Raw genomic sequence first — 14,424 nt, forward strand, 5'->3', positions numbered from 1 at the left:
AGGGCCAGGGGAGTGCCGCGTGGTGCCCCCCTCCTCCCCCCTCCTCCCCCCCGACCCCACCCCGCCGCCGCGTCAGGCACAATGGGAATATATTAGTGACACGCCGCATTGTGCTTCATTCAGTGCCGCTACCGCCGACGCCACCACCGCCACCAGTGACATCACCATTACCACCATCACTACTGCCACCACTGCTACCACGAACGCCACCACCAACAACAACCCCAACACCATTAACAAGGCACTAACACCAACGCTATCACCATCATTACCTTACCCCATCACAACCACAACCACTATCACCAAAGACACTAACATTAACTTCAGTATTGCTACCAGTCACGACCACCCGGCACTACTACTACTACTACTACTACTACTACTACTACTACTACTACGACTACTACACCACTGCAACCACCTTCTACTAAACTACTATTATTATTAACATGTTTTAACTACCTCCACCATATTTACCGTCCTCACCATCACCACCACCGTGACCGCAACCACAACCGCAGCCCTCCTCCTCCTCCTCCTCCTCCTCCTCCAAGAGACAGGAGGGTTGGGTACATTGCCATCCTATGCATCAGTGAGGACTATTCTCGCTAACCATGACAATATTTATAATTCTAAAACTTTTAAGTAGGTATGCTCTGAGCACGTCCTATATGTATGCCGGTGAAGCTGAATACTGATTAGAATATATTAATAAGATTATGAACCAACATTATTCAGCCAATTCTTGCATTCATATATCAGGTAATGCTGCAGGTGTTGTTGTTACTACTACTACTACTACTACTACTACTACTACTACTACTACTACTACTACTGCTGAAACAAGAATAGTGGTCCTAATATAAGAAACACAAATAATAATAATAATAATAATAAAACAAGTAATATTAAAGAAAATAGGAAAACCAAATCGATCGCAAAAGAACTAACACGAGGGCCACAGCGGCTCACCAAATGGACCCTCAAACCATCAGTAACAAGGGCTGGGAGTGGGCGCATTGTGTGAGGGGAACACGAGTAAAAAAGGGGATGAAGGTTACTGAACTAGCGGCGCCGAGCCATGAGGGTTGCACGACGCGATACATAAACCAGTGACGTATTTGGAGTGTAAGTTGACACCGGATCATGAGCCACAGGGACACAGAGCCACAGGAACGCACAAAGGGAAATGGCTCACAAGGGTATATGGGGAAGGGATAAAAAGGGATATGAGCCATGGGTGTGTTCAAGGGGCCATGGCGTTAAGGGCATGAGCTACAGGGATTCACACACAAAAAAGTCACATATTCATTCATCTACATACACAGGGCCATGAGTCAAGGGAAGGTACAGGGCCATAAGTCACAGTGCCATTCGTTATGAGACACACACACACACACACACACACACACACACACACACACACACACACACACACACACGGGGCCATGAGTCGTGAGGGCCATGAGGATCCGCAGAATGAGGACGGCCTTGGCGGTGGAGCCTCAATATTGTTTCCTTTCATGTTAACACAATGCGGGCGGCCCCACCCACCGCCGCCCACACCCCTTCACGCTGGCTGCCGCCCACTCTTACACGACCAACGCCCACCAACAACGCCCAACACCCACTGCTACCCGCCGCCCACTCCCTCCCCGCCCACGCCCCACCATTCACACCATCAATCTCCCATATGCTTCCCTCTCCTCCCATCAACCACCTCCTCCGTCTACTCCACCCCCTCCACCCCACGACTACTATTTTTGGCGTATATATCACACTTTTCCTGACACACAAATGATGGTGGCGCTGGATGTAGATGTGACAATGGCTCCTTTCCTCCCCCCGCCGCCAGATGTCTCCACCGGCCACGGGCGGCACTCGGCTCACCACGCTAATGTATTCAGACGTCCTGCTTTTTACCGCCCTCAAGGTTTTGTCCAACGCGCCATAATGAACCGCAGGAAGCACCATATATTTACGGGGGCGTGTTTTTATTCTTCTCTCCGTTTATTCTCTCTCTCGCATTCTCTTTTCCTTCCCTGCACCACGCCCATCGATCCGAAGCTCACCAATCAAGCTCTCCAAATAAACGAATCGAACACCTCATACAAGGCGAGGCACCGCTCAATGAATCGATGACGCAATTAGTAGGACAATACAACAGGAACTTAACACCAGACCGATCCGGCGCCTACAAAACCTGACCTAGAAACAATACAATGAAGACGCAGGACAGGAAAGGTTGGCTCTCCCTCGCATATATCGGTATAGAAAGGGTCTGAGGGGCGGCCGATAACACATATACGGCTACCCATACGAGGGATTGTCATGCTATGGGCGAGATTAAGGGAAGGGAAGGGAAGGGTAGGGAAGGGAAGGGTAAGGATGGGAAGGGTAGGGAAGAGAGGGGAAGGGAAGGGAAGGGAAGGGAAGGGTAGGGAAGAGAAGGGAAGGGAAGGGAAGGGTAAGGAAGGGAAGAGAAGAGAAGGGAAGGGAAGGGAAGGGAAGAGAAGGGAAGGGAAGGGAAGGGAAGGGTAAGGATGGAAAGGAAAGGGAAGGGAAGATATGGGAAGAAAGTGGAAGAGAAAGGAAAGGAATAAAACTGAAGGGAAAGGGAAGGGAAGGGAAAAGAAGAGAAGGGAAAGGAACAAAAGGGAACGAAACGGATGGAAAGTGAAAGAAGGAGAGAGGGAACGGAAGAGAGAGGAATGGAATGAAAGGGAAGAGAAGAGAATGGAAGGAAATAGCAAGAAAAGGAAGGGAAGGGAAGGGACGAAAGTAGAGGGAATATAGAGGAATGCAGAAGAGAAAGAACGGAAGAGATAGGAAAGGAATGGAAGGGAAGAGAAGAAAAAGGAAGGAAATAGAAAGAAAAGGAAGGAAATAGAAAGAAAAGGAAGGAAATAGAAAGAAAAGGAAGGGAAGGGAAGGGACGCAAGTAGAGGAAATATAGAGGAGTGCAGAAGAGAAAGAACAGGTGCAGATGGGACGATAAAGACTCAGAAGATGTGAGAACGAAATTGAGGAATGACGGAGGAGCAGAAGAGAGTGAGAATGGGAGGTAAGGAGGGGCCGGAGGAAGGAATAGCTGGAGGGAAGGATTGTGAGTTAAGGGATGTCTAGAAAAGGGGCGATGGAGAGGGTTAAGAGAAAGGAATAGCTACAGGGGAGGACTGTAATGTGAGGGAAGCTGGGATGATTGGAGGTGGGTTAGTGGGGCGAAGGGAAGGCCGAAGATAAGGGTTAAGAGAAGGAGAAGGAAGAGGAGGAGAACTGAGAGGAAAAGGAAGAAAAGAACGAGAACAAGGCGATAAAGGAAAAGACAAAGAACTAGATCAGAATGAAGAAAAAGATGAAACAGTATATGAAACAGAAAAAGAAGAAGTAGAAGATGATGAAGAAAAAGAAGACAACAACAATAACATGAACGAGACTTTGAAGAACAAGAAAAGGAGGAGGAAGAAGAAGAAAAACAAGAAAAAGGAAAAACAAGAAAAGGAAGGAGAAGAAGAAGAAGAAGAAGAAGAAGAAGAAGAAGAAGAAGAAGAAGAAGACAAAGAAGAAGAAGAAAAAGAGGAAGAAGAAGTAAAAGGGGAAGAAGAAGAAGAAGAAGAAAGCAATCAATGAGAATATACTGACGAAATACTATAAATAAAGTGTAGGGGGGGACAAGCGTGACTGTTCCTCCCAAAAAGTCTGAACTAAAATACCACGGACATATTAAGTTAAGAAAACCGTATATAACTGTCCCAAGATCAAAAACAACCAAGATCGTAAAGGAACCCTATGTGTCCGCCCCTTCAAAAGATCACACGTGGAGAGCGCATCAACATCGTAAGTTCGAGTCGTCGTAAGGTGGCGCATCAACGTCGTAAGTTCAAGAGACTCGTCGTAAGGTGCGTCGAGGTCGTAAGATGTGGCTGATGGAGAAACTAATGGGTCGGGAGAGCTTACGTAGCCTTGGAGGGGAGACACGACAGCCTCTGAGGTCAAGTGTAAGTATAGTTCGTGTAAGAGTTGTCGAGGTAATGAAGCAACACTGGGCTCATATTTAGCGTCGCGCCATTAGGGAAGACACACAGCATAGACAGGAGGGAGTGGGAGGGAGTAGGGAGGCAAGGAGGGAGTGGGAGTGGGCCGGCGTGAGTGGGAGGAAGGTTTGGTGTGGTGATGGAGGGAGGGTCGGTAGTGTATATAATGGGTTGTCGATGAGACGTGTGTTTACTGTCGCTGTTTTGACTGGTTTTATATAAGAGGTGACTGCCTGTCCGACGGTATTATTGACGAGACTCCCTTGCCTGTTCTTACCTTACGAAAATAAAATACTAGAGAGGTAAATATTGCAGTAAAAACGAAAATAAAACCCAGTGAGGCATCCATTGACACAACAGTTTGGGAAAGAAATCATAAAAGTGTTAGTTAGTCTTCTGTGAGTCAAAATTTAACAGTATAGAAATAAAAACAAATACAGTTAGACATTGTAATAGTTTTGGGAAGAAATCATAAGAGAATCAGATTAGTTAGTCCTCTATCAGTCAAAATATAACAGCATATAAATTCGTTTTCTTCAGATATTCCTAAAAATCGATTATTCCTTCTATTCATCTATTTAATATCGTCGTCCACGTCCTGAGCGGTTAAGAAGCCACTCGACGCTTCAGCCAAGAGAGGGAGGACGTCCACAAAGCTTACATGTGTGGTTAATCTTATGCGCTCTTACCCTTCTCCTCTCCTCGTTGTGGGCGGGACACTCATGCACCCTTCCCAGCTTCCCCACCTGCCCAGGGACACGCTAACCTCCTTACCTGCACCCCATACCAACCCTGTCCCTTCCTTCCCATTCCAGCCCCTGTCACCAGCCTTCCCTGCCCGCCCTACCCTACACTTTTCACCCACTGCCTTTCTCCCCCTTCCACCCTCACATACTCTACCCATTTACTCCAGCGTCCCTGTTCACCAGCTCTTCCCCCTTCCTGTCCTCCCCAGCTGTCCTTACCAACCATTTCTTACCGTTTCCATCCACTCTCCTGCCCTTCCTATCCTTGCCACTGACACATACTTACTCTCCCTTCCACCGTATCCTCAACAAGTTCCCATCTGATGAAACAACCCTACCTGCCCTCTCTTTATTTTCCTATCCTTGTTAACCTCCTCCCCTCCTCTTCCTCAACCTCGTGTCATGAGCTAATGGCTTATTTCCCGCCACAGACTCAAGGGCCAATGTGACGGAGATGAACACGGAGGCCACGCGCAGCTACAGCATATGCCATCAACTTTACCTATCAACCTCCCATCCAGCCCTTACCCAGCCTTCCCCCCCTATCTTCAAGCTCTCCCTCCCATACCCAGCCTTCCCAAGCCGGCCCTGCCATATCTAGCCTCGCCCACACAAGGCCTGAAGTCGGGAATGAGGAATGACACGTCTCCTCTCCGTCGCAACAAACGCGGAACAAATGACCGAGCGCCTGTGACATGTCGAGGCGTCTGGGGGTGAGCCATCGCCAGCCAGCCAGCCGCCCCGGGAGTCAGTGAGCCGCGAGTATCACGCTCCTCATCGCCGCCAGAGGGACGTGGGGATTTGTCACTGCTGCTCCGCTCCGCCCCGACCTGTCACCCACGTCACCTCCTTCCCCAAAAGCGCCTATGACCTAATGATGCTCCGAGAATGTATAACGCGGGAGACTGTTCTTATATCTGAATGGCTTCTCCTAATGGTGCTCCGAGAATGTATAACGCCGGAGACTGCTCTTATATCTGAATGGCTTCTCCTAATGGTGCTCCGGGAATGTATAACGCCGGAGACTGCTCTTATATCTGAATGGCTTCTCCTAATGGTGCTCCGGGAATGTATAACGCCGGAGACTGTTCTTATATCTGAATGGCTTCTCGAATGTATAACGATATCTGAATGGCTTCTCCTAATGGTGCTCCGGGAATGTATAACGCCGGAGACTGTTCTTATATCTGAATGGCTTCTCCTAATGATGCTCCGAGAATGTATAACGCGGGAGACTGCTCTTATATCTGAATGGCTTCTCCTAATGGTGCTCCAGGAATGTATAACGCGGGAGACTGTTCTTATATCTGAATGGCTTCTCCTAATGGTGCTCCGGGAATGTATAACGCGGGAGACTGTTCTTATATCTGAATGGCTTCTCCTAATGGTGCTCCGGGAATGTATAACGCCGGAGACTGTTCTTATATCTGAATGGCTTCTCCTAATGGTGCTCCGGGAATGTATAACGCGGGAGACTGTTCTTATATCTGAATGGCTTCTCCTAATGGTGCTCCGGGAATGTATAACGCGGGAGACTGTTCTTATATCTGAATGGCTTCTCCTAATGGTGCTCCGAGAATGTATAACGCGGGAGACTGCTCTTATATCTTGATGCTCGGGAAATAAAACGAGGAGAATGTTCTTATATCTGAATGGCTTCTCCTAATGGTGCTCCGGGAATGTATAACGCGGGAGACTGTTCTTATATCTGAATGGCTTCTCCTAATGGTGCTCCGAGAATGTATAACGCCGGAGACTGTTCTTATATCTGAATGGCTTCTCCTAATGATGCTCCGGGAATGTATAACGCGGGAGACTGTTCTTATATCTGAATGGCTTCTCCTAATGATGCTCCGGGAATGAATAACGCCGGAGACGATTCTTATTTCTTCAGGACTACTAAGAACGTTTGAGCGTTGTTTTATACGATAGATGGATGTTTGTTTATCTGTAATACGTTGACGAAGGAGATAAGGGAACAATTGCTGAGAAAACTTATGGCCCAGGAGCGGGTATGTTAATGAATTAGGGATATTTGTATATGGATAAGAATGGGATGTGTTGCTTGGAAGGGATATGATAACTTTTATAATTACTCTGCACATGTCTTAATGGATGGATGGATTGAAGTTTAGGTTAGCTACGGAAATGCAATAATAGACAGTGGATACGTGTGTTAAAGTTAAAGTTACACAAAACAGAGGAAATGGGTCATAGAAGTAAAGAGGCTCATAAAACAAACACAAACACAAACACAACAATAATTAACGATTCACAAACACTGGCTAATTATTCTTATCACGCCAATGAAAACAAACAGCCTTTTTACCGAGTGAGAGAGAGAGAGAGAGAGAGAGAGAGAATGAAGTCATGAGGTCACTATAGTGGGTCGGTCACGTGGCTAAAATGACCTCCTCTTCTTCCTCCTCCTCCTCTTCCTCCTCCTCCTCCTCCTCCTCCTTTGCCTCATTTGCTTTACACTGACTTGATGGACTTTCTTTGTAGTTGCATATCTCTCTCTCTCTCTCTCTCTCTCTCTCTCTCTCTCTCTCTCAACTTCAAAGACAAGGGAGAAATCCATCACTCATAATAAGTAGGGAGAGAGGAGAGTTACTAATTGTGGCTTTTGAGACCAAGAAACCACAACAGAAGGCAAGCAAAAGACAAATAAGACAACAACAAATAAGAAAACAAACTAGAGAACAAAGAGAACGCAGGATAGAGAACGCTGCCAGCCACGCCTCCTCCGCGAACCCGACAACAAAGTAATGATATGTAATGAGGAGCAAAGGAACCACAGAGCGAGTGAGAGAGAGAGAGAGAGAGAGAGAGATGATGTATAAACGTTGTAAGCAATATGTCGGACAAAGCGATTCAACAGAGAAAGTGACACAGACTGATAAAAGAGAGATAGAGAGAAGGCCACTACCGTCTCTCTCTCTCTCTCTCTCTCTCTCTCTCTCTCTCTCTCTCTCTCTAGTATATTATTATTAGTATAGAAATAAAATAGAGAAAGGTAAAGAATAAGATCAATTAATGTGTCCATACAGGTGGTCTTCATATTCTCTCTCTCTCTCTCTCTCTCTCTCTCTCTCTCTCTCTCTCTCTCTCTCTCTCTCTCTCTCTCTCTCTCTCTCTCTCTCTCTCCTCTCTCTCTCTCTCTCTTTCTCTCTCTCCCTCCCTCCTCCATCCTTCCCTCCTCTTCTCCATTCATATCCATTGTCTCCCTCCCTTTCTCTGACCTTCACTAGCAACCTATTGTCTTCTCTATCCTCGTTTTTTGCCTAATAGTCCCTTTCCCCTTATCATCCGCCCACTTTTTGCCTCGGTAGCCACGTTCCTGGTTGTCTCTTCTTCCGTCCCTTTCGTCCTTCTGTTCTAAGCCAGCGTGGAGACTTCTTTTTTCTGATTTCTTTATTTTCTTTCGTCAGACATCATCTCTCTCTCTCTCTCTCTCTCTCTCTCTCTCTCTCTCTCTCTCTCTCTCTCTCTCTCTCTCTCTCTCTCTCGCTTTCCCTGTCTCCTCTTGTCTCGCTTTCTGCTTCTGGTTATCTCTTCTTCTTCCGCCCCTTTCTCTTCCTTTCCTTCCATTCTAGCGTGACCATTTTTCCCCCCCTCCTGATCTCTTTACTTTGTCAGACACCATCTCTCACTTTCCCTGCTGTCTCCTCCTGTTTCGCTTTCCGCTTAAACACACACACACACACGAACACACATATCTCAGACTCACACAGACAAAGTAACCATTCCATTTATGTGCTGAATCCAAGTGTGTTTCCTTGGTGAGTGCTTCTGTAACTATTGTATTTGCAAGAACATGTTTTGTTTTCTTCTAGGTGGATTATTCAAAGTTTGGTAAGATGCTTTTGTAGAGGAGATAAGTAGTACATGAATAGATAGATAGATAGGTAGAGAAAAAATCCACGTAAACACGATAACTTAAAACAAAACCACAACAGCAAAACATATATTACTTTTAACCACACTGAAACTTGCATACCAGGTAAATTAACACGCCTTAACACACCTGTCCAGTTCTGTAACACCCCCGTCAGCCTGCAGCCACCCGCCCCACCTCGCTTCACAGGTATCTGCCCCCCAACACTACCGGCCTTACGCACCTGTCACCTCTAGCCTGCCGCCTTCATAAGCATTCTCACCTGGCGCCTTTGACTCACCTAGCATCCATGATTAAGGGTATTTGCCTGACTAATTCCTGCCGGTGATTGATCGCGCAATTAGTGAGTGATTTATAAGGTCCTTTGATGAATACACACGCCGGAGGAGACTTGACTAACAACAAGCATACTACTACTACTACTACTACTACTACTACTACTAAAGAAACAAAGAGAAGCTCAAATATGGCAAAGAAGGGCAAACCAGCGTGCATACAGACAAAGGAATAACAGTCAGGCAAGGCAGAGGGATAGGAAGAGAGGGAAAGGAAGGAAAAAGATAATTGGTGGATCGAGAAATTCCTGAGCGAGAAGGGAGTGGGTGGAGACCGCGTCAAGGCTTGCACACACACACACACACACACACACACATACACAGGAAGGGGGTGGTGGTGGTGGTGGACACAGTCTTCACACGGATAAATCATGCAAAAAATAAGAGAGAAAATAATGACTTACGATGTGAAAATTACAGGTGCCGGATTTTATGGTTTCACCGCGGTAATGTTTGATTGCATATTACTCTGACCTTTATGGCTTGGGACCGGGGAAAGTACAAAGGGAAAACACGCAGAAATCATCAATATATCTCTATCCTCCCCCTTTGTTTTCTCTTTACTTTGAACTCTTAATTCACAGCGAAAAACAAACGGAGATAAATTATGGTTTCCCTTAGACTTGAAAATATATATATAAACACACGTTCTCCGGTAAAGGCGATCCAGGTGTGTGTGTGTGTGTGTGTGTGTGTGTGTGTGTGTGTGTGTGTGTGTGTGTGTACCAATGTGATAAATCCAGCCAGTGTCTATAATTTCCGTCTGCCTCGCCGCCACGTCGCTCCTATAATCCAAGACGATCCATAAATCAGAGAAGCCGCGATTTACCCCGTGTAGTAGCGTGTAAGTGTAAAATACAATATGTAAAAGAGTGAATAAGAGCGATGGCTGGCGCGCGGGGTGTTTGCAGATATACGATGTCACACTACGCGGACCCGAGGTATTATTCAGCTCCTTACAGACAAACAGGAACATAAATCCCGTCACGCACATAAGAATATTCATCGCCTCCTTCACCATAACGATAAGGGAAGCATCTATTGCACTTTGTATACTTAAGGAGTGGAGGAAAATGTAACAATAAATGGAAAAATCCTGAACTAGTCTACGGATGTTAATCAGATAACTTCAAAAATACCTGTCCTAGATATATCTGTAACATTCAAGTATTAAATAAAACTACGTAAAGAAACTACTAATCCTGCTGTACTAAAAATAAAAACTACACAAAATAAATGAAATAAGTAAACTAGCCTTCAGGGAACAGGTAAAACTTTAAAACTCACCCATAATATTTTCTTTTAAGATAAACAAGGAATTTTTCTGGACAAGTTTTCCCTTTACGATAAACAGAGAAATTCACAGAGGACACACGGCGCCCCGATGATGTTATTTAGGGAAGCAGCGGCCAGGTAAATCATTGAGGTTTTTGCAGGGCGGGAGGGAGAGGTAATAGGAAGGTAGGGTGAGAAAGGAGAGAGTGGAAGGGAGAGAAGGAAGGAGAGAGAGAGGGAGGGAGAGAGAGAGAGGATCATCGCTCACTTTAGTTCCTTGCCACACCCTTCATCTGACACTCTCCTCCACTCCTCTTCCTCTTCCTTGACTTTCCTCTTCCTACGCTCCTCCTCGCCCTCCACTTTCCTCCTCCTCCTCCTCCTCCTCAACTGACACCTCTTGCATGCTTTTCTTTTCCTCCGTTTTTCCTCGCCCACCACTTTCCTCCAGCACTCCTCTCCTTTCCTCCTCCTCCTCCTCCACTGACACATCTTGCATGCTTTTCTTTTCCTCCGTTTTTCCTCGCCCACCACTTTCCTCCAGCACTCCTCCTCTCCTTTCCTCCTCCTCCTCCTTCTCCTCCACTGACACCTCTTGCTTTTCATTTCCTTCGCTTTTCCTCGCCCTCCGCTTTCCTCCAGCACTCCTCCATCTCTCCTTTCCTCCTCTTCCATCTCTCCTTTCCTCCTCTTCCATCTCTACTAACACTCCTTCCTTTTATGGGCACACGAAAAGTTTCCTCCCTCTCACTAACCCCAAGCATAATGATAATCTAAATTCTTCTCTCTCAAAAATTATTATCACTGAAGTTTGCATTTTCTTAAGCTCTTGTGAGATGAATTTACGTCAGGGGAAAATGAATAGTGAAAATGTCAGATGCAAAAGGGATTTGAATGACCTGGTACACTTTGAAACAGCCTTGTATTGTGAGACCATCTTGAAGCTATTCCCAGACGTATCTTAGTATTAAAGGGCAAACCTCAAGAACAAGTGACTAAGGTGGAGAATTTTCACTCACACACACACACACACACACACACACACAGACTTTCAACAGGGCTCCGCCTCGGCATATACAAAGTCAAGGTGGGTGGATACATTTACAGGGCGTGTGATGGCGTGGGTGCAGGCGTGTATGTGTGTGTGTGTGTGTGTAGGCGTGGGTGAAATAATGGCCTGCAAGAATCTTTAGACTGTATCTGAAAAGGTGTATGTTAGAGAAAGAAAGAAGAGGAAATAGCAGAGAACAAAACAAACACAAAACAAACAAAAAATGGAAAGGGAAAGGAGGAAAAAATTGGGAAAATATGTAAAACTGAAAATGTGGTAAGAAAAAATAGGGAGTCATGTCCAGAGAGCAAAACAAGTGGGAAAAAAAAAAAAAGGAAAATACACCGGAAATATGTTACAGAAATAGAAGTGAGCGGTCGAGGCTTAAAAAAAAAGTGAAAAAAGTGTTATGTTGCCAGTGTGTGTGTGTGTGTGTGTGTGTGTGTGTGTGTGTGTGTGTGTGTGTGTGTGTGTGTGTGTGTGTGTGTGTGTGTGTGGCCTTTACCCTCTTATTTTAGTAGGTCGTAAAAGAGGCATCACGTCATCGTTATAAAGGTGAACCAATAATGACGTAAGAAGCACAGGTGAGTGACGCAATCGTTTGGAAGGGACAGAGGAACGTCACGCTGTCAGCCCCGGAAGAAAGAGAAATAAAACACGAAACGCTCCCGTCATTCAAATACCCCCCCCCTAAAAAAAAACCTCCATCCATGTGTGAAAAAAAAAAGCAAATGAGATCATACACCTTTCCATACATACCTGGAGCCGTTCTTCCATGCCATCGACTCCCATCTCTCACCTGGAAAATAGAGAAAAAAGACAAGGTTAATAATGGCAAATAAAAAGAATACAAATACGGGGTGTGGAAGGAAGGAAAAAATAGTGATGAACAGTGACAGGCGGACCGCAAAATTCAAGGAAACAGAACTATATAAAGAATGAAAATAGAGGAAGGAAAGAGACATGAAAGAAAAATTACAGGAAGAAAATTTTATGAAGGCAACAAAACATAAACAAAAAAATAATCTAAACGAAATATATCCAGACATAAACAATCTTTTAAACAGCATAAATAAACATAATAAGTGAAGGAATAAATAATGGGTGAATAAATGAGTAAATATATGCACCAGACACGTAAACAAATGACGCAATAAAAAAAATACAAATATATTAAATCTGAAGCTTTGTAAAGAAACTGGGAAGTCATTTTGAAGGGCCAGACTTAGGACCCAAATCTTAACCCTGTGATAGATATACCAAGAAAACAAACACCGGCGAAGAGGAGGAGGAGGAGGAGGAGGAGGAGGAGGAGGAGGAGGCAAGGAGGAGGCGATACTTCCGTCTTTTCTCAGAATATTTGGGAGTCAACTTTAGTCAAGATAGATGCTGTTCTCTCTCTCTCTCTCTCTCTCTCTCTCTCTCTCTCTCTCTCTCTCTCTCTCTCTCTCTCTCTCTCTGACCCAAACATAATACTTTCCAGAAATTGTGTGGTGACGGCGCAGCACATACGTCATTTTTTTTTCTCCTTAATTTTACGTTACAAACTTTGCCATCGCCGGTGGGTGTCAGTTTTGTCTTATCTGGCGGCCACACAAACTCTGGAATGAAGGTGTTGGGGATTTCACTCCTGTTGTTCACCTTTCAATCACTTTCACTGTTTCTCTTGGGCAAACGACGAGTATACCTGAGGACACACACACACACACACACACACACACACACACAAGGCTGAAGTGCAAGTCAAGTCAGTTAGAGATACGATTAAATTATATAAATGCGTGTAAAATCCTATTCTGCTAAACAATTGTGGGTAACCAGATGTGACCTTCACCTCATCTCTCTCTCTCTCTCTCTCTCTCTCTCTCTCTCTCTCTCTCAGTGTGTAATGTCGGATATCAAACGAGGACGTGGAACAAGAACACATGAGGAAGGAGGAGGAGGAGGAGATGGAGGAGCAAGAAGAGGAGGAGGGAAAGGGTTGAGGAGGAGGGCAGGAAGGCAAAGGCAGGTCTCGTCCGCGGCAAAAACAGGGGAATGCCTCCTTGAAATACCTCGTTTTCTATGAGAGGGCGAGGCAGGAGGTCCCAATGTATCTTTTCCCTACGCCTCTCTCAAGCACATGACGATGTTTAACAGAGCCACGGATGTTTATGTGTTCTAACTCACCCCTCGGCGCACCCAACACCTACAGGGATGGGAGGAAGACCCCTACGGAGGAGTATACGCCCTGATACACACTGGTGAACTGATGCATTCACCACATGTCAGCCACACCCTCCAGGCCACACCCTAACCTGCTGAGGGTGGTGTGGTGGTGGCGAGGAGGAGGTGGTGGTGGTGTTGCCAATCTTACAATTCAAACCCTAATTATTCAACACCGCCCAGGGATCACGTGTCGCAGTGCGCTCACGGTTACTACGCCTTGGGGCACGCCAGCTCATGCCGCCTACGCTGTTTTCACGTCAAGGGCAGGATGAGGTGAGTGGGCAGGGCAGGGGGACAAACGTTCACTGCTGAGCCTGAACGTCGCACTCAGACACACGTGGGGGCCCGCTACTCGGAACACATGACTATTGACTAATGCTCGACCTCGCAATCACTTCCGATAAACCCTCCTCGTCCCTCTCCTTACCCCCCCCCACCCCCCATCCTGCTTCTATTATTGTCAACTCTCCTCCTTCCGCTGCCACTCCCTCTTGCAACGCCGCCCACCTGCCCCTCCCTCCTTTCCTCCTCTCTCTCCATCAGTCACCTGCTCTTTTCTCTCCCCCTCCACTCCCCTCCTCCCCTCTACACGCCCTCCCGTCCGCTGTACCCACGCCCGCAGCTCCGGCCAGTGTGCGGGCGTGGCGGCGTGTACGTACAAGACGGATGGGCTTGTCAGTGGAGAGGAACGCCCTAATGTATGTACGTTCTCCACACGTCATGTACGGAAATGCAAACACACACACCGCTATCGGCGACCACATGTGTGTCCCCTGTCGGCGTGTGTGTGTGTGTGTGTGTGTGTGTGTGTGTGTGTGTGTGTGTCAGTGACTTTCAACACACGTCCATATACCAATACATACACACATACATACAT

The 14,424-nt window shown here is 46.2% G+C and overlaps 1 protein-coding gene across 1 annotated transcript in view; it reads right to left on the reverse strand.

The window, feature by feature from the left end:
• LOC126994622 (Krueppel-like factor 7) overlaps positions 1 to 12,131 on the reverse strand; it is a 55,609-nt gene extending 43,478 nt beyond the window's left edge. The window contains exon 1 of the mRNA XM_050853933.1: positions 12,099 to 12,131. Within this exon, the coding sequence (XP_050709890.1) occupies positions 12,099 to 12,131 (33 nt within the window). The remainder of the gene's footprint in view (positions 1 to 12,098) is intronic.
• Positions 12,132 to 14,424: the final 2,293 nt, after the last annotated feature.

Source organism: Eriocheir sinensis, chromosome 7 (assembly GCF_024679095.1).
Source record: "Eriocheir sinensis breed Jianghai 21 chromosome 7, ASM2467909v1, whole genome shotgun sequence".
Taxonomy (NCBI): Eukaryota; Metazoa; Arthropoda; class Malacostraca; order Decapoda; family Varunidae; genus Eriocheir; species Eriocheir sinensis.